This window comes from Boleophthalmus pectinirostris, unplaced genomic scaffold (genome assembly GCF_026225935.1).
Source record: "Boleophthalmus pectinirostris isolate CB_2022bp ecotype Guang Dong unplaced genomic scaffold, ASM2622593v1 HiC_scaffold_17, whole genome shotgun sequence".
Classification (NCBI taxonomy): Eukaryota; Metazoa; Chordata; class Actinopteri; order Gobiiformes; family Gobiidae; genus Boleophthalmus; species Boleophthalmus pectinirostris.
In genome coordinates this window covers 32,149,832-32,171,983 of record NW_026571115.1, presented here as the reverse complement: position 1 = coordinate 32,171,983, position 22,152 = coordinate 32,149,832, and the positions used below count along the sequence as shown (strand labels likewise).

The 22,152-nt window shown below is 40.2% G+C and overlaps 1 protein-coding gene across 1 annotated transcript in view; it reads left to right on the top strand.

Moving 5' to 3' along the window:
• Window positions 1-20,277, top strand: part of LOC110155068 (melanin-concentrating hormone receptor 1-like) — a 54,772-nt gene extending 34,495 nt beyond the window's left edge. Inside the window, exon 2 of the mRNA XM_055153101.1 lies at window positions 19,256-20,277. Within this exon, the coding sequence (XP_055009076.1) occupies window positions 19,256-20,277 (1,022 nt within the window). The remainder of the gene's footprint in view (window positions 1-19,255) is intronic.
• The last annotated feature ends 1,875 nt before the right edge of the window (window positions 20,278-22,152 follow it).

The following is a 22,152-nucleotide window of genomic DNA, read 5'->3' as shown; positions in this document are numbered from 1 at the left end:
ACCAGAGCGAGAGCCACAAACATGAACGGAGAATAAATATATACACCACAATCACCGAGACGATCGCGAGGACTACACCAGGACCGGACCAGGACCAAACCAGGACTAGACCGAGACTAGACCGAGACTAAACAAGGACTAGACCGGGACTAGACCGTGATTAGACCAGGACCAGACTGGGACTAGACCGTGAATAGACCAGGACCAGACTCTAGACGCGCGTCCAAGGCGTCAGCGCCAAGAAGTTGAAAATGCTGACCTTTTCGCGTCAGACGCGCCGCGTCAACCAATCAGGGACGAGTATCCAGTGACGCAGCGACGTTATTATCAGGAAGAAAAACCCGAGAACCAGAGCGAGAACCACAAACATGAGCGGAGAATAAATATATACACCACAATCACCGAGCCGATCGCAAGGACTGGACCAGGACTAAACCAGGACTAGACCGAAACTAGACCGAGACTAGACCGGGGCCAGACCGGTATTAGACCAGGACTAGACTGGGACTAGACCGGTATTAGACCAGGACTAGACCGGGACTAGACTGAGACTAGACCGGGACTAAACCAGGACTGATCCAGTGTCATTAGCATGGAGTATAAATATATATACGGTCCAGTCGTCGACCCGATCTCCTCCACTGATGTTTTATGTCATAAAAACACTCTCTCAGTCTGGTCTGACATTGTTTTGGGAAAAGAGCGGGACCGGGCTCTTGTTTCTAGGGCAACGGACACGCGTCAAGTATTTTTGTCCCGTTCGTCCACGGCGTCAAAGACGCGCGTTGGGGGCGTCTAAACTCAAATGCAAAGGCGTCCAAATAGAGGCGTCAAGGCGTTTTTTTTATGCTTTGGTGTGAACGGCCCTTTACACTGTAGCAGTTTAGCGCTTGTCAAACCACGGAAGTGAGCTGAACACTCTGAAACACTCTGAACCAATCGCAGAGCGGAACATTCGCTGAGCCAATGAAACGCTTCGATTCACTGAAGCAATTGACACGCAGAGTGAAGCAGTAGGGGGAGGGACCGACACTTCCACACTCTGGTCACGTGAGCGGCTGCTGCCAGACGAGCTCCGAGGCAGCGCTTGTTTCAGAAATTTGTTTCAGAAAGAACGAGACGTGCTCCGGAGCTCCGTCTCATTTGCCTGTCACTAATTTTTGGCCCTGACTTGCAGATTACGTGCGGTGTTCTGCGTCGCCTCACTGCTTCTCACTGTTTTCATTTATCGAGCTGTTCGTATGAAAATCACATGTGCAGATTTTACACCTGACTGGAAACACGAACTCTCCCTCACTTAGTTTTAAAGGGCAGAATGAAAACACAGCCCTCGAGAATAAAATAAAGCCCTGCAACACGATCTTATTTTTAATGCACAGTTGAGTGAGCAAAGGGAAGGTTATGTAACGGAGGGTTATGTAATGTCAGGTTAAAGGGGCACTATCATAATGTTATTGTACAGTACGGGATTAAAGTTCACCGTATTGTGTTATTTTCTGATTTTCTGAGGTTATAATGTTGTTTCCTCATCACAAACAGACTTGGAGTTGCGTTTTGTTTCACTCACACAAGTTTAACGCACAAACCCTGCAGATTTAGGCTGAGTTCCACCTTGTGATGTCATTTGGTAATACAGGAAATGCTCCACTGTGTTTTTAAACTCCATACACCTTCACTAGAATTGTTTGGATCATTTCAGTCCTGGAATAACCAATTTTAAAAAGGTAAAGGACAGCTGTTAATTTGAAAACTACCATTTCATGACATCACAAGGTGGAAAAGAGCATTTTGAGCTTTAGAGATGTTAGACAGACTAATAATAAAAGGTTATTCAAACATGTGTGAATGAAACAAAACACAACTCCAGGTCTGTTTTTGATGAGGAAACATTATCTGTGTATCATTCGTTGATTCGTTTTTCGATATAAAACCAAAAATAAGAAAACGAACAAACAACTGTTTTCTTCATTATTTGTCTCCAAAACCAAAATGAAAAAACGGATAACGATTAGTTTTTTCAGTTTTTGATTTTGTGTTTAAATGAAAAATGGAAAAGACAGTGACTTCCGTGACTGAGATGTTGGATTTTGTGCTGCATACGGACTGAACCAGGACTGATCTAGGTCCAGGACCAGACTGGAACCAGACCCGGACTGAGACCGGAACCAGACCAGGACCAGAGCGGGACTGAAACCGGGACTAAGACCGAGACCAGGCCAGGACCAGACTGGGACCAGTCCGGAGGCTCAGAGCCCACAGCAGGGCCGGAGCTCGAAGCTGAGGCTTGGACTCTGTGGAAGCTGGGAGTCAAAGCTCGGCGTCCGCTCTGGTCGTGCTCTGGTCCCACTCTGTTCCAGGACCTGGATCAGTCCTGGTTCAGTCCGTATGCGGTGCATTTTGGAACCTGGGGGCTTGATTTGGTCGCGGGACTAAATTCGCTCTATTCGCTCCAGAAGAATCAACTGCGGCCGTGCAGTGTCCTCTGCATCTGGTTTCATTTGGAAAGACGGCGGACTTGGACCACATTGAGCGGGCTGACCAGACCGGGACCAGACTGAGACCAGACCGGGACTGAGACCAGACTGGAACCAGACCAGAACCAGACCAGGACCAGAGCTGGCTCCGAACAGGCGGGAGCGAGCTTGCAGAGGTGGAACCCTGGAGCTCGAAGCCAAGGCTCGGACCCCGCGGAGACTTGAGCCCACGGTCGTAGCTCGACTGAAAAAACTTTATTTGCGCGTCAACGTGCCTTTACATAGGGTTAACATGGAAATTGTTCGCGTTTGGTGTGGACATACCATTAGAGATAAGGTGAAGAGCTCAGTCACACGGGAGGAGCTCAGAGTAGAGCTGCTGCTCCTCCACGTTGAGAGGAGCAGTTGAGGTGGCTCGGCATGTTCCACCGGAGGCCCCGGGGGAGACCCAAGACACGCTGGAGGGACTTCATCTCTGGGCTGGCCTGGGAACGACTTGGGGCCCCCGGAGGAGCTGGAGTATGTGACTGAGGTGAAGGAAGTCTGGAAGTCCCTGCTTAAAATGCTGCCCCCGCGACTTAAGCCGAAGAAAACAAACAGATTGATACATTTAACAACTAGCATGCTAACATACACTTCCTGAATAACGGGCAATAAAGCGCTATATAAACAGATGCAGAGTTATTTTGACCTCAAGAGGTGTACTGGGAATCAAGTACATGAAAAACACTGTGTACAGGGTCTTTTTTCTTTCTCTGTTTATGTATTTACCCGAACAATGTGCAGTTACGTAACACGCGGGGGCAAAGATACTATCTAAGGAAACTAATTAGCATCATTATCCGGGGGGGGAAGCCAGTGCATTAATTACAGTGCAATGATACTCTTCTGTTTCCCAAACCCAAACAAACAAACAAACAGACAGAACAGTGAGTCACAGATCGTATTTCCAGTGCAGTTTTAGTACCAGCTGTTCCAATGTTCATGTTATATTATCTGTAAAAAGAACCGTCGCAGTTAATACAATGAAAATGCAACAATAATTCTGATCAGTTTGTGCTGTCATTGATCTGATCTACAGTTCTATTAGAAAGTAGTCATATTCTAATTATCGTTTACTAACACTTACTCATTATCTAGATTTTGATAATTTTTCAGATGCTCAGTCTCTTGCATTGTTCGTTGGCTTCTTAATATTCTCATATGTTTCTTGACATTCTTAACATTTATTTACAGTCTTCACATTTTTCTTAATATTCTTCACAGTTTAAAAAAAAAAGTTTCTTAATTTTGTTCACATTTTTCTTCACATTTCTTAACATTCTTGATTTTTTTTTCACTTTTTTTTATGTTCTTCAACATAAAAAAAAAATCTTAATGTTCACAGTTTTTTTTAATATTTCTTAACGTTCTTCACATTTTTCTTCACATTTCTTAATATTCTTCACATTTTTTTTACATTTCTTAACATTCTTCAAAATTTTCTTAACATTTCTCAATATTCTTCAATTTTTTTTTTTTACATTTCTTAACATTCTTCAAAATTTTCTTAACATTTCTCAATATTCTTCACATTTTTTTTTTACATTTCTTAACATTGTTCATGTTTTTTCTGAACATTTAATATTCTTAAATTTTTTTAAACATTCTTCACAATTTTCTTAATGTTTTTTTTTTTTATTCTTCAAAGTTTTTGCATATTTCTTAATATTTGTCAAATTTTCTTAATATTTAACAGTCTTCACATTTTTCTTAATATTTAACATTCTTCACATTTTTCAAAACATTATTCAAAATTTCTTTACATTTCTTAATATTCGTAACATTTTTCTTAACATTGTTCATGTTTTTCTTAACATTTCTTAATATTCTTCATATTTTTCTTAACATTTCTTAATATTGGTCCAAATTTTTTCTTAACATTTAATATTCCTCAGATTTTTCTTAACATTCTTCAAATTTTTTTTTAACATTCTTCACAATTTTCTTAACATTTCTTAACGTTCTTCACAATTTTCTGAACATTTCTTTAAAATTTTCACAATTTTATTAATGTTTTTTAAACATTCTTCACATTTTTCTTATCAATTCTTAACATTCTTCAAATTTTTCTTAACATTTCTTAACATTCTTTAAAATTTTTAAATATTTCTTAACTTTTTTCCAATTTTTCTTAAAATTTCTTAATATTTTTCAAATTCTTCTTAACATTTCTTAATATTCCTAATAGTGCTTAACATTCTGTCTTAACATTCTTAACTTTCTTTCTTCACATTTTTCTTCACATTTATTTTGCACGTTTCAACTCTTTTCCAATTGACTTCAATGACAGATCTCCCCCTACTCAGTCCTTCTGCAGTTTATACTAATAACCACCAGATGGAGCTGTTAGTACTTGTGGGTCTGATTTTTAATATTGTACATTTTTTTGGGATTTTCTATCATGATTCGATTCTTGGTTTTACTTTTGGTATTTGTAGGTCTTACAGTATCGGCAGTTTTTCGTATTTTTTGCAGTATTTACAGTTCTATATAGTACTTTTTGGCCCAGTGTTTTTTTTTTTTTTAAACATTTGAGCACGAACTAAAAACAAACTAGTTCATTTTAAAATTTGTGAACTGAACTTTGAACAGGTTCATGTCGAAAATAAACTTTCGCCAACACAGGAAATAGCATCTCCGTGGAAACAAGCAGCAGAAAAGTTACACAGTGCACCTTTACAGTTATTTAATTTCACGTCCAACCACAGATCGACTTTCAGTTCCTCTTCTTGTGCTTCGTACTGGGACAATCTTTCATTTTCTCTGTCACTTCTCTTTTGAATCCACCCGATTGTCGACGCAGTCCCAACACGCCCAGACTGCGATGTTTTGGAAAAGTTCAGTCTCGCCTCAGTAGATTTGACAAGAATATTCTAACAGTGTTACCAATGCGAAGAGCTCACACATCCAGTCCTCAAGAGAAACCTTCACTACCGATGTCAGTGTAGAAAATAACGCTGGGCTCGTCTCGTGTGCAGACTGCAGTGTACGCGACGCACTCAAGCAACCCTCCAGACACCCACAAAAAACATAAAAACATCAAAATTATCTCTGTCTTACGCAGTGGTGGAATATCTTTCTGCTGCTTACTGTATTTGTCTCCATGAAGACGTTATTGTTATGAGCTGCAGATGCTCTCCTGCTTGTTTCTATGGAGACGTCATTGCTCTGCCCGGAATGTTCCACAGTATGACATTAAACAGATATTTTCTTAATATTCTTCACATTTTTCTTAACATTACTTAACATTCTTCACATTTTATTAGGGTTGTCTTGATCCAGGTCCGATCAGGTATTGGATAAATAATATATTTGGGGCCCAGTCAAGCAGAAGTAAACAGCAAGGCCAAAAATTCAAGTTAATGCATCTGATATAAAAATGTATTCAACAGATACATATGTACTCTAGTTTATGAAACTGTTTACCTTTTTTCTGTATCATTTTTGGTTCTAAAGTTCCATATGTTTTAAACAGACCATGTATGAAACATGGAACAAAAATTATTTCCCAAATTTCAAAGACCTGCAAATCATGTAAATAAATGGATGTATTTCATCATATCTTGTGTTATTCCATCTTTGAACTGTTGATGAAGGTACATGATTTAAAAAAAAAATGTATTTAAAATGATAAAAATTAGCTTGGAAGGACTGACATATTTTATAGAAATAGCTTGCACAATTTTCCCTCCGTTACTTTTCCCTCCGTTACCATGACCTTTCTTAATAAAAATCTAATTAGTCAAAAAGTAAGAGGTTTTTCAACCTAATCTTGTACCATATGGTAGAAAACTATATGAAGCAAATATTCAAACCAGTTTGTTAAGGATATGTAAGTGAGAACCAAGAGTTATCACTGTTTGTATTTATTGCCCAAAAAGTGCTGCATATTTCATTCCCTCCATTACCGACATGAGTTTTTAAATTTTTTGTCAACAACTTGAAAGAATATCACAGGTTTAACTTGACCCTGTTGGAGTGTAACTCTTTCCTACATTCTGATACTTTACTTATTTCAATAGTCCCTCTAGTTTCTGAATAAGAGACATTTGAATGTCAAAAATCTACACAGTGTAAATAACGCAATCAAGTATCTCATCGACCGGTGTCCTTATGTCTCCTTCTTAAGTCAGGCCAAGTTTAGATATAAAACTGAAAATTGTTGCAGTTCAGGCATCCAAATTGAACCAGGTGGATTTACAAAGATCATATTTTCATTCTCCATTTGGCTTACACATTCTGTTTTTTAATCTGACCTTGGCATTTACAAAAAGCTCTTCACATTTTCCATTATTAAATGATCTGTTCTTGACTTTGAACCATGAGTGAAAAACATTTTACTCTGAACTATTAACTGGCCACTAAACTGTATTCAAGTTTATCTTTTACTTTTAATTCAGTAGAGTTTTGCAATTCCAGAGCGGAAAAAATCCAAATGATTCTAATGAAGGTGTGTGGAGTTTAAAAACTCAATTAAGAACTTCCTGTATTACCACATGACATCACAAGGAGGAGCAGAGTCAGCCTAAATATGCAGGGTTTCTGTGTTAAATACGGTGACCGGCAAGTTGCGAAACAGTTTTACACAACAAACATTAACAAGTTTGAAAACAAAATTACATTTAGGGCCTGTTTACATGAGTAAAAACGACAAAATATTTTATCGGAAGTGCCTTTCATTTAGACGGTGATGGTGTTTTTGGGGCTTAAAAACGCAAAAATCTAAAAACCAGCCTCCAGAGTGGAAAAGTTGAACACACTCCACCGTAGCGTTTCCGTTTACACTGCCCAAGACGCAAAACTCTGGTCAGATTTGCTCACGTCGCACACGAGTTTACGTCACATGCAGTACACAGAAACCTGGCATGCATAATCAATCGAATTCCACGCACTTTTGCAACATCGTATGCACGCAGATTTCCTCCTGAAAATGCTCGTCCAAACATGGAATAAAAAGTGAAGACGCGATGCCACTTTTGCGTCTTCTGTTCAGACCGTCATCATATAAACGTAGTCTTAAAATACACATTTACATCTTGAAAACAAATGTACGTCTCATCAAACGCATTTGCAAATGAGCAAAAAAATTTACAAAACACGAAACATTTGTACAAGCGCGAGACAAATTTACATGTGGCAAAAACACAAATACAAACCCCCGAAACACATAGACCTTTTTACAACCACAGGAAGTGCTGCGATGTAGGTAAACGTAACTTCCAGTCGAATGCTTTTCTATGGGAAAATATCTGTGTAAATGTGTGTCGTTTTCTCCAGCAGCTTCATAAATCTGCCCCATCACCAAATCTTAAACTAACAAGGTCCACAAAGGATAAACATTCTTCTGAAGGATTTATCGACAACTATCAAGGTAAAAAAAACGAAAACGTAAAGGCGAACAACGACGACGCGTTAGTGAACATCTCCTGAGCAAAACTAATGCTATGGTCGATCGTCATTTCTGCTTTTTAGGACATTCTACGGAAGCCGAGAGGGGTCACAACAAACGCAAACGCCGCCACAAATACAAATGCGACAACTCAACAAAAAGCCACAACACACCAAAAAAAAAGCCACAACGGAAATGACCGCGGGACTCTATTTTAATGCAAACGCCGCAACAAATACAAACGCCACAACACAAACGCAAATGTCGCAACATATTAAAAAGCCACAACGGAAGTGACCGCGGGACTCTATTTTCCGACGGACCGATCAAGCGGCAAGTGAAGAAGAAGAACTACAACGTGAAACGAATAATGATTAAACAATAAATGACTTTTACTTACGTTTCCAACTTCTCCGTTCCTTTACTTTTCACGTTGTAGTTCTTCTTCTTCACTTCCCGCTTGATCGGTCCGTTGGAAAATAGAATCGCGCTGTCACTTCCGTTGTGGCTTTTTAATGTGTTGTGGCTTTTTAATGTGTTGCGGCATTTGCGTTTGTGTTGTGGCGTTTGTATTTGTTGCGTCGTTTGCATTAAAATAGAGTCCCGCGGTCATTTCCGTTGTAGCTTTTTTTGGTTTGTTGTGGCTTTTTGTTGTGTTGTCGCATTCGTATTTGTTGCGGCGTTTGCGTTTGTTGTGACCCCTCTCGGCTTCCGTACATTCCCTCTCCATTAACAACTTTCTTATTAATTTATTTTGGGGGTTTGTATTTGTGTTTTTGCCACATGCAAATTTGTCTCGGCGTTTGTACAAGTGTTAAATTGGTTTGCTCATTTGCAAATATGTTTTATGAAACTTGGAATTTGTTTTCAAGATGCAAATGTGTATTCTAAATGTAATTTCGTTTTCAAACTTGTTAATGAATTATGAAATGTAAAAGGGTTTTGCACTTGCTGGCCACCGTAGTTGAACTTTGAATAAATCAAACACAACTCCAAATCTGTTTGCGATGAGAAAAAAAACACTATAACTTAACCTTTAAACTTAAGCTGATTCAAATGTATTATGTGGAACATTCAGGGGACCTTTTCCAATTAAAAAGATATATATTTTTTTAGGAAAGTAACGATATCCAAATCTCTCGGTACGATATTTATTGTGATATTTTGAAAAGGCTAATATAAATGTAGATAGGACACTTTTTTTTTGCTTTTACAACACCTTGACAAGACTTTGGTGTGAATTATTTCCACCATAATCCCAAGAATTCAAGTAAAAAACATATTTCTTCATGTTTGCGCTGAAATGAATCATGGGAAATGTAGTTCCCGATGTTTATAAGCTGTTGTTTTGCAAAGAGACTTGCAATTCGATATATTGTGATGATCCACGATATTATTGTGAGACTTTTGACAATACGATATCACGATATTTTTTGGTTACATTTTCTTATATTTTTGTTTAAAATCACCATGACAACAGTGACACAACCCGCTGTCAACCCCTTTAACACTGCAAATATAGCGCCCAGAGACCAGCAGAGGGCAGAGGAGAGCAGCTCTGTTGTAAAGATGCTGTTAATAAAATTCAGCCCAATCACACCGAGGGAGATAAGAGGACAACATTTCACAGTAAACACGTCAGAACGTTCCAGTCTCATCTGCATAATACAGTCCCCGTGGGCAAACATTAACATATGCAGAGCGAACACGAGAGGCATTCATAAATACTCCGATGTAATTACACAAATGAGGCGTAGAATTACAATGTGTGACTCTGACTCTGCATCCAAACAAACACCCGACTGGGAACGAGCGATGAGGCTTTTGTGAATGAGTCGACTCTTTTGAATGATTATTTTAAAGGGCCCGTATGACGCGATTTTCTGATCGATGTTACGTCCTCCTGAGACCCGGCCCATTTATTTGTGTCGTTTGTAGTGGACGTTGAGTTAATCAGTCGATCTTTTAAGTGTTTTGAGATAGACTCTTAATGGGGCGACTCAGTTCCTCTGACTAAATAGGGCTGGGGGATTATAAATACAATCATGTCAAGGATTAAGAAAAAAAAAAGTCAATAGTAGTTAGATCACAGGTGTCAAACATACGGCCCGGGGGCCAGATCCGGCCCTCCAAGACCTTTAATCTGGCCCTCGGCAGATTTTCTACTAAAATATTTGAATTATATTTTCTATTAAAATATGGGTAATTTTCTGTGGTGTTTATCACAGCAGCGTCTCCAGCGTCTCTGTACGTGGCCCCTCCCACCAGAGCAGCACAAATGAAGACTTGTCTCTTTCCAAACGCTCTTAAAGGACGATCGTTTTGACTGTTGACCGTGACACCCTCATCAGAAAAATGTCCAACATGAGAAAAGTGGAGCCGAGTGCAGGATTTTACAACAAAAATTACTTATTCCTATTTACATACAAGTTAATGTTAAAACTTTGTGTTGAAATTGTATTTTTCTTAAAGTTTCAGGTTGTTCATAATATTATAATATTTTGTAAAAGAAAGAGTTCATCAATTAAAAAAGATTTCTGTAATAGATTTGTGTTTCTCTGCACAAATATTTAAAATTATTGTTATTTTTGGGGTTTATATGACATGAGTTTTCTGATCCGGCCCCTTTGGGATCAAAGTAGGTTGGATACAGCCCCCGGACCAAAATGAGTTTGACACCCCTGAGTTAGATTGTGGCTGCACTATGATAAAAGAAATTAAAAATGTACAGTCGCTGTTTCGCGGATTTTTTGTGTGCAATTTTGCAAGCTTTTTTTTTAATTTATTTTTTTTTACAGTGTATAAATGCGTGTTGTGTTCCTCCCCCTGCGTCCTGATTGGATAAGGGATTGTAGACCATTGTCAGTCATTCTCCTCCGTACCATGTCTCTTGTACTGTACAGAATGTGTTTAGCTGCCAAATTTACATAAATGTTCGATCGCTAGCAATTTGATTCTTTTTTTTTTTATTTTTATTTTTAAAATAATGTTTCAGCAAAAAGGGCTTTATAGTATACTGCCTTCGTACAGTACAAAGCAAGAAAAATGTGCTTTTTTGCTGAAACGTTAATTCAAAAATAATATAGCACCTTTAACATGAACATATATATATATATATATATATATATATATATATATATATATATATATATATATATATAAGAACTTTATTCAAACAATCTTTCTTGGCAGGAGCTTTTCTCATGGCGGCCAAGACATTGGTCAGCTCCTCCTTCTTTCTCTTGGCGCGAATGTGAGTTTCGATCCTCTTCTTGATGAACTTGAGTGCCCTCTTGTTCTCTGGCCCTCCTCTTGTAGGGAGCGAAGTCACACACCTCACGGATCATGTCCCGCACAAACTTGTTGTGGTTGGCCCTTGTTCAGGCTCCTGAACAACGCCCCGGCATCGTATTTTAATATCGATTGAACAGCTCTTTGAAATCCAAAAGATCCAAAAGATTCAGATCCCATAAAACAACCAAAACTCTGAACTGTACTGGAAACTTTACAATGGTTATTTAAAAAGAACTCATTAAAATGCAAGCTCATTTGGGGTAATGAGTTAAAGACTTACTTCGTTTTAGTCTTCACAACTATAAAACAACATATTTGACGATGGAAATACCAAACTGGATAAATCTTCGGACGACTTAAGCAATGTTTTTTATAGCTTAGCCTTATATAATATTTTTGTTATGCTCAGGAGGCTCAGGTGGGTGGCAAAAATTACTCGCCAGTTTCAGCTGTTCGTGTTTTTATAATGTATTCCAACGGACAGTGGACGCTCAGTTTAACTTAATGTTAATGTTAGATTTTAAAGTTTTTGCTGCTGGAAAAACTTTTACATTTTACTCCCACACATGTTTAAAGAGTGCACCACAGCTCAGAAACTTTGCAGAGTTTAATTTCCGTTGGAGACAAAGGCTGGTGGAGATGTCGTGTAGAGAGGGAAATTAACGGTTTGTCAAAAGAAAAAATAGAAACTCTTGCCTGAGGTTCAGATGAGGCTCCGTTTGGTTCAGTTCGTGTGGATCGGCCAATCAGGGACAAGCGTGGTCAGTTCGTATCAATAAAAATCTGGGATCTTGCGAGGAAAAAAAGAAAGGAAAAGACAGACGAGGACTGAAAAACACGAGGAGCACTAAACTGAGGTACTGAACTCTTCAACATGACGGGGACCAACGAGCTTCTTCGTTTTACCTGCGTCACTGAAATAAACAAATATGACTCGACGGTCGTGTTTGGTTCTGGCTCAAGACGCGATGAAAGACTTAGTGATCAGACTGATGTACTTCTGTAGAAAAAATACACAGAGATCTTTTTCTGGATTTGCAGGCAACAGAATTTCTTCCCTGATCTGGAGAAACTTCGGAGGCTTGATGATTCTGCCTCTGATCAGTGTCAGTGCAATTTGAGGAGAATAGCAGCCCTAAGAACAAAAGTGTCCCTCCTCTGTGTTTTCTGTGTCCTGCAGAATCACAGCAGCCTCCAGGGGGCGCCAGGTGAACTCTAAACCAGTGGTCCCGAACCGTTTCTGCGCCACAGACCGGTTTTATATCTCAGGAGAGTAAGACCCTTAAAAGCCTCACTCCTCTTTCACGCTGTCGTTGTAGTCGGTGATGAGCTGATTGGCAAAGAGACAAAGATCGGAGACTGTGATTGGTTGAGAATCACACTGATCAGTGTTGTTCTTAGTAGACAAAGTCGTTTTAAATATTTAAAAGGCCTAGATTGGGAAAATAGGGAAAGAGTGACGCTGTGTATAAAACCCAAACAGAAGCATCCCATCAGGTTTGTGTTGTGTATTTCACTCATCTGTGTTGTTCATTTGTACTTTTGTAACGCAGTGTTAGTAAATGTGTGGTGATTTAATGTTCTGCAGCTTCCCCTTAACCAGAAGGATATTGCAGTGTTATAGCAGCCTATTACAAAAGTGTTCTGGACAGGAACTTTATGTAATATTTAGATTTTACATTTTTACATATTTTAGATTTTAGATTTTTTTTTTACTTGGCTTCTCAGTGTCCACATATGTAACAATTCTAATGCAGATTTATTCTGTTACGCTGCCCCAGAGCTTACCAGGCTAGCACCACCTAGAGTCTCTGCTCAATTTTATTTCTCTCCAGTGACTAGGTCAGGAATCAGAATACACTAGACGGTTTGCATGAACCCTGGCCAATCAGCGAAGAGCTGTGAAGCCATGACGTCAAACTCAAGCGTCTGTCTGGGTCCCTTTTGTGGAACAGCACAACAGTAAACAAAGCGTCGAGATGGATGTAGACGAAGACTGACATTCTGTGTTGGCGACAATTCCTGAGATCGAGGAATTAAAGTTGGAACAAAGAGAATGTTTGGTGAATTTTATCAAGGGGAAAGACATTATTGCCCTTCTTCCTAGGGGATTTGGGGCATCACATACATTACGACCAAATAGCAGCGATTGGTTAAATAAAAAAAGTACCCACCTACCGTCAAGTGAACGAACCCTAATACTGAGAGGTCAGACAGTTTCCACGAAGTGAAACCAGCTGATGAATCAGGCTACTCCAGGGCAGCTGTGGCTGCAACAGTATCTTACCTCCTCCAAGTGTGGAGTAAATGAATAATGCTGTAAAGTGCTTGAAAGGTCTTGAAAGGCGCTATATAAAACCACTGATTTCTTATTAACTGCATAAACATAAGACATGACGGCCAAGCTATTTGTTATAATTTTATGTTTTGTTCTAAGAAATCAGAAAGCAGAATGAGCCTCACTTGAGTCTCTCGTTCGTGTTGCCAGGTTCAATGCTGAAATCCAGTTGGTTTAAACCTAAAATGCCTCTCTGTTATCTGAACGGACACTACCTAAACCCCAGCACCTGCAGCCAGTACATTTAAAAGATGCCTGGGCAGGTTGGGCTGTGCTAAAACTCAAAAGGTCGATAGATCCCGATCTCTACTTTGGTTGATCTCGATGATAAGGCGTTGCATTTGAATGGACGACGGCCCGTCGTGTGGCAGTAGGAGCGTGTGGCGCTGTGGAGGCGTCACCGCTCTCTTGTTTTGGTGAAAGCTCTGAGTCACGGCCACGGGGTCTCAGTGTGTCACAATTTGACTAAAAGGTGAATCTCCCTCTGTGTGTGTGTGTGTGTGTGTGTGTGTCCCTATTCTAATTCAGCCACAGCTCCTCATATTTTCTTCATATTATAATGCAAGTTCGGGAAAGTAAATGACTGTTTCCTCCCAGTTTATGAGTGAAATGTAAGACTTCATGAAGCACACAGACATCACATGTTTCTGTTGTTAGTGTGTGTGTGTGTTTTTGCATTTAGGCTTAATATATTGTACAAACTCCTTCCTTTAAATGTGGATTCTCCAGGATTATTGGTCCTGTCAAACTGTAGTGACCATGATACTCTGCTCTCTGTACCTGAAGAGATCAATGTGGCATTTCCCATCGGTGTCGGGAAGGTGACTTTTAAAATGTATTCACCTACAGATTACAGATTACATACTCCAAAATGTAGTTTGTAACATAATCCATTAAATTACTTAAAGTGAGTAATGTAATCTGAATACTTTAGATTACTTGATTTGCTGTAGAGAAGCAAAGACGAGGAAATCATAACACAAGATGAAGAAGAGAAGTTTTATCTGCCAAAAGACAATAAAAAGCCCAGACTTTACTTAACCGTATTTAAAATATTATTGATAGAAGAAGAGCATGGTTTAGTCCTGTTAATTCCTGTTTGAGACATAGTTTAGACCTGTTTTAGTCCTGGTTTAGACCTGGTTTAGTCCTAGTTTAGACCTGGTTTAGACCTGGTTTAGACCCAGTTGGGACCTGCGTTTAGACCAGGTTTAGTCCTGGTTTTAGCCCTGGTTTTAGTCCTGGTTTAGTCCTAGTTTAGACCTGGTTTAGACCTGGTTTAATCTTGGTTTAGTCCTGGTTTAGATCTGGTTTAGACCTGGTTTTAGTCCTGGTTTAGTCCGGGTTTAGACCTGGTTTAGACCTGGTTTAATCTTGGTTTAGTCCTGGTTTAGATCTGGTTTAGACCTGGTTTTAGTCCTGGTTTAGTCCGGGTTTAGACCTGGTTTGGTCCTAATTGTAGTCCTGGTTTAGTCCTGGTTTAGTCCTAGTTTTAGTCCAGGGTTTAGTCCAGGGTTTAGTCCTGGGTTTAGTCCTGGTTTAGTCCTAGTTTAGACCTGGTTTAGACCTGGTTTAGACCTAGTTTTAGTCCTGGTTTAGTCCTGGTTTGGTCCTAGTTGTAGTCCTGGTTTTAGTCCTGGTTTAGTCCTGGTTTAGTCCTGGTTTAGTCCTTGGTTTAGTCCTGGTTTAGACCTGGTTTAGTCCTGGTTTAGACCTGGTTTAGTCCTGGTTTAGACCTGGTTTAGTCCTGGTTTAGTCCTAGTTTAGACCTTGTTTAGACCTGGTTTAGTCCTAGTTTAGACCTGGTTTAGACCTGGTTTAGACCTAGTTTTAGTCCTGGTTTAGTCCTGGTTTGGTCCTAGTTGTAGTCCTGGTTTTAGTCCTGGTTTAGTCCTGGTTTAGTCCTGGTTTAGTCCTGGTTTAGTCCTGGTTTAGACCTGGTTTAGTCCTGGTTTAGACCTGGTTTAGTGTCCGGCAATGAGTGGAATTATTGAGAAAAAAAAAGAAAAAAGAAAAAAAGGATATAGTCCAAAATGTAAAAACAGGTAAATACCGCCGTGTAATCCATTTATTCCAACAAAGTAACTGTAATCCAATTACCACTCACTGAAACAGTAACTGTAACTGAATACATTTGTTACTCATAATTTGTACTCTGATTACGTAACTCCGGTACATGTAATCTGTTACTCCCCAACACAGGCTACATACAGTTTCTTTAAAATGTCACAATGTTGTTAAAAAAGTCAAATATTACACTTCCTGCCCCAAAAGTTGCAGCAGCAGGAGTCTCTTTGGAGGCTTCTCATTTTATCAGCAGAACAGGAGCGCTGACTAATACATTCACTCACACAGGTCACCAAGTCATGACTTTAATACTTCCAAATGGACCATGTAATTACACAGAATAATACACGCCAATGCATTGTGTTAAATGAAAACTTTTTCCAACAACCTTCGTAACCTACGCACATTATGGAAATCTGGAGGTTAATGACATTCATTTAAGTCACAGTTCAGGAATAAATTATGTGCAGTCTGGGAAAGAAAATGTTGAAGGATGAAAAAAGGATAAAGATAAAGACTCGTGGGGACTTGGTGGGGACGTTATCAGATCATATGTTTTATAAATTCTTTCCAAAAACACAGAGTCTGGGCAGGTCCAAAAATAAGTGAGAGTTGGTTTAATTTTTCAGTTTGTGTTCATTGTCCTTCTAAGATGATTCTTTATCCAGTGTCGAGGAGTAACAGATTACATGTACTGGAGTTATGTAATCAGAGTACAAATTATGAGTAACTGTATTCAGTTACAGTTACTGTTTCAGTGAGTAGTAATTGGATTACAGTTACTTTATTGAAATAAATAATAAATAAATAATAAAAATAAAAAAGATTACATGACGGGATTTTCCTGTTTTCACATTTTGGGCTACCATTTTAAATACTTAAAAAAAAAATAAATCATGTACCTTCATCAACAGTTCAAAGATGGAATAACACAAGATATGATGAAATACATCCATTTATTTACATGATTTGCAGGTCTTTGAAATTTGGGAAATAATTTTTGTTCCATGTTTCATACATGGTCTGTTTAAAACGTATGGAACTTTAGAACCATAAAGAATCAGAATCATAAACTAGAGTACATATGTATCTGTTGAATACATTTTTATATCAGATGCATTAACTTGAATTTTTGGCCTTGATGTTTACTTCTGCTTTACCGGGCCCAGATGTTTTATTCTGGTTGTTGATCGGCATTACAAAAACTTCATTTTGAGTCCGGGGGGACTTTTTTCAAAAATATGACCAACTGAAGGTCAGTTCCTTTCATTAATAGCAAAAGTTCATCAAAATATTATACAGGGTATAGAGGTTGTAAAAAAAAGTTAGAACACGAGTCCCCACCGTCCCCATGCAAACCTACGCCCGTGAAGACTAACCTCATTAAAGAGTTCAGGCATTGTGTTAAAGCTGCTCTGTGTGACATTTCTGTACAGAGATGTTCTTGTTTTTACCTCATTTCTTCCACCATATGAACAGATTTATCTTCACTGGGAAAAGCAGGTCAAGTTACAGATCAGGTCTATGTAGAGGCAAGCCCAGTGTCCTATTAAACAGTAAAACATCTGCAACTGAAGAACTTAGATGAGATGTTTAATGTCACACTATGGAACATTCCAGGCAAAGCAATAGCCTCCACCAGAAAAGTTACACGCACTTTTTGACAGTTAAATTTAAAGCCTTTTATTTTTTTGCAATATACAGCGGCAGTAAAAAGATTTATAGCCGCCACCAGCAAGAAATAAAGTTAAATGAACTGTAGCTCCCAGATTTTTACTGTCTTCAAAACAAGCTCATTTAAAAGAGTTTGCAGTGCTCCAAAGTCATTCCTCACTTACCTTATGTATTCAGAGCGTCCTAATTATTCACCACGAGAAGTTTATAAGCACCTTCCACAATTTTCAGAAGCGAGAGTGAGAGACTTCATCATTCTAAAGTGATTCAGGAAAAGAAGGTTCATTTCTCTCGTCTGAATGTTTCCTGTGTGTGTGGGTTGAGTCATTCCTAATTTTGTATTATAAACACAAACAATGCAAAATTAGGCTACATCACTCGTAATAAACCCCCAGTGATGTAACCTTCATTCAAGTATCAGCACGGCCTCGTCAAGCCTCTGGGGCCAGAGAAAACAATGATGTCAGTTTTTTTTGTTAATAATCATAAATAATTGTAAAATCATCCACCACAGTAATCATAACTCAAACATTTGATATCCTGACATCCCTTTATACCAGTGCCCATATTTTAAAAGTCACAAACCTTTGTGAGCCAAGTCAATAGACATTATTCGTAAATCACAAAATAAAGGTGGATTTAACCTTTATTGAACATCAATCCATTTTCTTCCGCTTTATCCGGGGCTGGGTCACGGAGGCAGCAGTCTAAGCAGGGACTCTCAGACTTCTCTTTCCACACACACGTCCTCCAGCTCCTCCAGGGGGACCCCAAGACGTTCCCAGGCCAGCCCAGAGACATAGTCCCTCCAGCGTGTCCTGGGTCTTCCCTGGGGCCTCCTCCCGGTGGGACATGCCTGGAACACCTCCTCAGGGAGACGCCCAGGAGGCATCCGGAACAGATGCCCGAGTCACCTCAACTGGCTCCTCTCGATGTGAAGGAGCAGCGGCTCTACTCCGAGCTTCTCCCGTGTGACTGAGCCACTCACCCTATCTGTGCCCAGCCACCCTGCGGAGGAAACTCATTTCGGGTGCTTGTATCCGTGATTTTGTCCTTCGGTCATTACCCAGAGTTCATGACCATAGGTGAGGGCAGGAATGTAGATTGACGGTAAATCAAGAGCTTTGCCTTTCGGCTCAGCTCCCTCTTCACCACAACAGTCTGATACAGTGACTGTGTCATTGCAGACGCTGCACCGATCCACCTGCCTGTTATTGAACATTAATGAAGATATTTTATAATTTTAAACAATGAAAAATGGCAATTGAAGCAGCAATGAAAGGATCCATTAGTCGCCTGTTTGGACATTAAATGAAGCCCATTTCTTTTTCTTTTCAGCATTCAATTGAACCAGTAATATTGGAACAAAATAGTCAGTAGAACTGTGTATTAGAGACCTAAATGCAGATCGTGACAAGGCAGCCCAAAAAAACATCTCTTGCAACCCACCTGTGGGTCGTGACCCAATCTTTGGGAAACAATGCTGTATATGATACTAGCTTTAATCTAGAGGTGGGTTACTAAAAAATATTATTGTGTATTGCGATAAAAGTGTAGCAATAATCATTTGTGGAACATTTTATATAATTGTTGAAACTGTCAGATATGAAAACAAACTCTTGGTCTGAAAAAATAACCTAATAACATAAAGTACAATACTGTAAGAGCTGTTTAAATATCAAACCTGTTCATAATATAAACATTTTTAAAATGATAATTTCTTATCTATAACATTTTTAAACTGTCAAAGCAACTTTAATCATTATCGTGATATATTTGTTAATCGGAATTATTTTCTTAACACCGAATTTCAACAGCGTCCACTTTAGCCTCAATTATTACCTGATTTTCGATACTTTTGACAAATCCTATGTACTGTATGCGATATATTTGTACTGTGAAAATAAAAAAAAATATGTACACGCTGTTTAAATCTAGAAATGTTTGACTCACTATGCTTTTTTTGTCCTTGTGCAGACTTCGAGCACTACACCACCGTGCTCATGCCCAGTATCTTCGGCGTCATCTGCCTGCTGGGCCTGCTGGGCAACACCATCGTCATCTACACCATCGTCAAGAAGACCAAGCTGTGCTCCCAGCAGACGGGCCCGGACATCTTCATCTTCAGCCTGTCCATGGCCGACCTCCTCTTCCTCCTCGGCATGCCCTTCCTCATCCACCAGCTGGTCGGCCGGGGCTCCTGGTGCTTCGGCTCCACCATGTGCACCGTCATCACCGCCCTCGACTCCAACAGCCAGATCGTCAGCACCTACATCCTCACCGTCATGACGCTGGACCGCTACCTGGCGACCGTCCACCCCATCCGCTTCAAGCACATCCGCACGCCGTTCATGGCCGGAGCCGCTGTGGCGCTCGTCTGGGTGTTTTCGCTCGTGTCGATAACTCCGGTTTGGATGTACACCGGACTCATGCCGTTGAAAGATGGCACGGTCGGATGCGCGTTGCTGCTCCCCAACCCCGCCACCGACACGTACTGGTTCACGCTCTACCAGTTCATACTCGCTTTCGCTCTGCCGCTGGTCGTCATCTGCGGCGTTTTCTTCAAGATCCTGCAGAACATGTCGGTGACGGTGGCGCCGCTGCCCCAACGCAACCTGCGAATCCGGACTCGCAAGGTGACGCGCATGGCCGTGGCGATATGCGTGGCGTTTTTCATCTGCTGGGCGCCGCACTACATCCTCCAGCTGGTCCACCTCGGGGTGCAGCGGCCCACGTTCGCCTTCATGTACGCCTACAACATCGCCATCAGCCTGGGCTACGCCAACAGCTGCATCAACCCGTTCATCTACATCGCGCTGAGCGACACGTTCAAGAGGCACTTCCTGGTGGCGGTGCGCTCGACGTACCGGGGGTTCCGCGTGGCTCCCATGGCAGGCGACGGGAGCATGAGTTTGAGGCTGGCCCCGGACAGTTCGCAGCAGTCGTCCGGGGAGCTGCTGCAGAACATGCTGCCAGTCACCGTCACCATTCACAAGTGACCGCGAGCACCGACGGCGAACCCAGCGAGACTTTAATATATGTAAATTGTGCCGTCCGAAGTTGTTTATTTTGTCGGATTTAAACTGGAACAAACTGGAAACGGTTTCAGTCTCGGAATTTATCGCTGTATCTGTATTTGTGGGTGTAAAATATGTGATATGTTTCATTTAAGGACACGTATTATGCAAAAATTGACTTTTCTTGACCTTTTAATCATGTTATATTGTCGTGCTGGAATTGTGTTTTGTTTCATTCATGCTTGTTTCATTCAAGCATTAACCCAAAGTCAAATTCTCTGAGCCTCAAAAATGCTTTATTCTCATTTTGGGCCATTCAGTTTCATCATAGATAAAACTCCTGACTTTCCCTGGGCAATTTTTAAGCTCATAAACCTTCACCGGACTCATTCTGTGGTCAAACTGTGTTCACAATGGCTCTATTAGCACAGACTTCAACTGTTCACTTTCTAAATGTTAATTCTCATCGCCGAGCGCAGAAATACCTCATTGGAAACAAAGGTAAAGTTCATAAGGGGCAGTTTCTAAACGCAGACATTATTTAAAGTTGGAAAATGTGAAATATCAAGGTGATCCAAAGCATGTTTAAAATTGAATTAACATCATTTAACTTTTTAAAATGCCCCGTGGACTTGGTTCTGTATAAAAAACATCTAGAGCACGAAAGACTCGAATATCCAGACATAGGAGCAATATTAGAAATGGAGTTCTTAGGCTACGTTCAGACTGCAGGGCTTAACGCTCAATTCAGATTTTTTTGTGAAATCCGATGTTTTTGCGAGGTCGTTCACATTTCCAATTCAATGCGACTTGTGTGTGACTCCAGTGTGAACTTTAAACGGCCCGAAAGTGTCCCGCATGTGCACTGGAGATGTCAACCGCAGTGAGCGTCTCTGTGTTTACGGAAGTTGTCCAAACATGGAGGCGAGCATCGAGCACCTGGAGATTTTAAAGTTCCTCTCGTACCAGAGCCAGAACATGAACAACTTACTTGTTTTAAGGAGCAGATTGAGAAGGAGAAGGACGAGGTTTTTGGCCGTGGCGTTTTGTGGGACAGTGACGTCCGTTGAAAGGAACGTGTGGATGTGGAGACGGAGCCAAGAGTGGTGAGTGGTGATGTGCTTCGCTTCAGTGACACGGAGTTCATTAACAATTTTCGCCTACTTCAGCGCAGAATAGTGACGTTTGTGGCTGGTTGATAACGTGTAGGTGGATGAATGCACTTTGGTCGTTCAGACTGAAGTCGCATGTCAAAAGATCAGATATGTATCAGTTTCAGGAGCACATATCCAAGTGTCCTGGGTCACATTTGAAAAAATCGAATCTGTGTCGTTCAGACTGTCATTAAAAGATCAGATACAGGTCACATAGGGGCCAAAAAAATCGGATTTTTGTCACTTCAGGCTGCAGTCTAAACGTAGCCTAAGAAACCCTGTAGCTTTTAAAGTAGCACAGCAACCATCTCCTCCCTTAAATATTTTGGAGCAGAGTAGGAGGAGCTCAAAATAAAGAGGAGGTGATATTAACAGGCTGCTCCTACAAAGAAAGTTTTTATATTTATTTCTTTAAAACACTCGTCCCTTGTGGCCTGAATCAGGAAAATGAAATTAAACACTTTTTATAACCTTCTTTAATGTGATTTACTTGCCTGATGATGACATATGATTGATGGACTTGGTTTAATGGCTTTTGTTATATGATGTACAATGTATATTTTGTTCTATGTTGTGTTTTGTGGACGTCTCCAGTGACTCACTTTTGGATTGGCCAAACGATCAGTCGGCAGGGGGGATATATGAGAGTGGAACACAGAGAGAACCATAACCTGACGAAAATCCACTGATCAAAACATTGTCA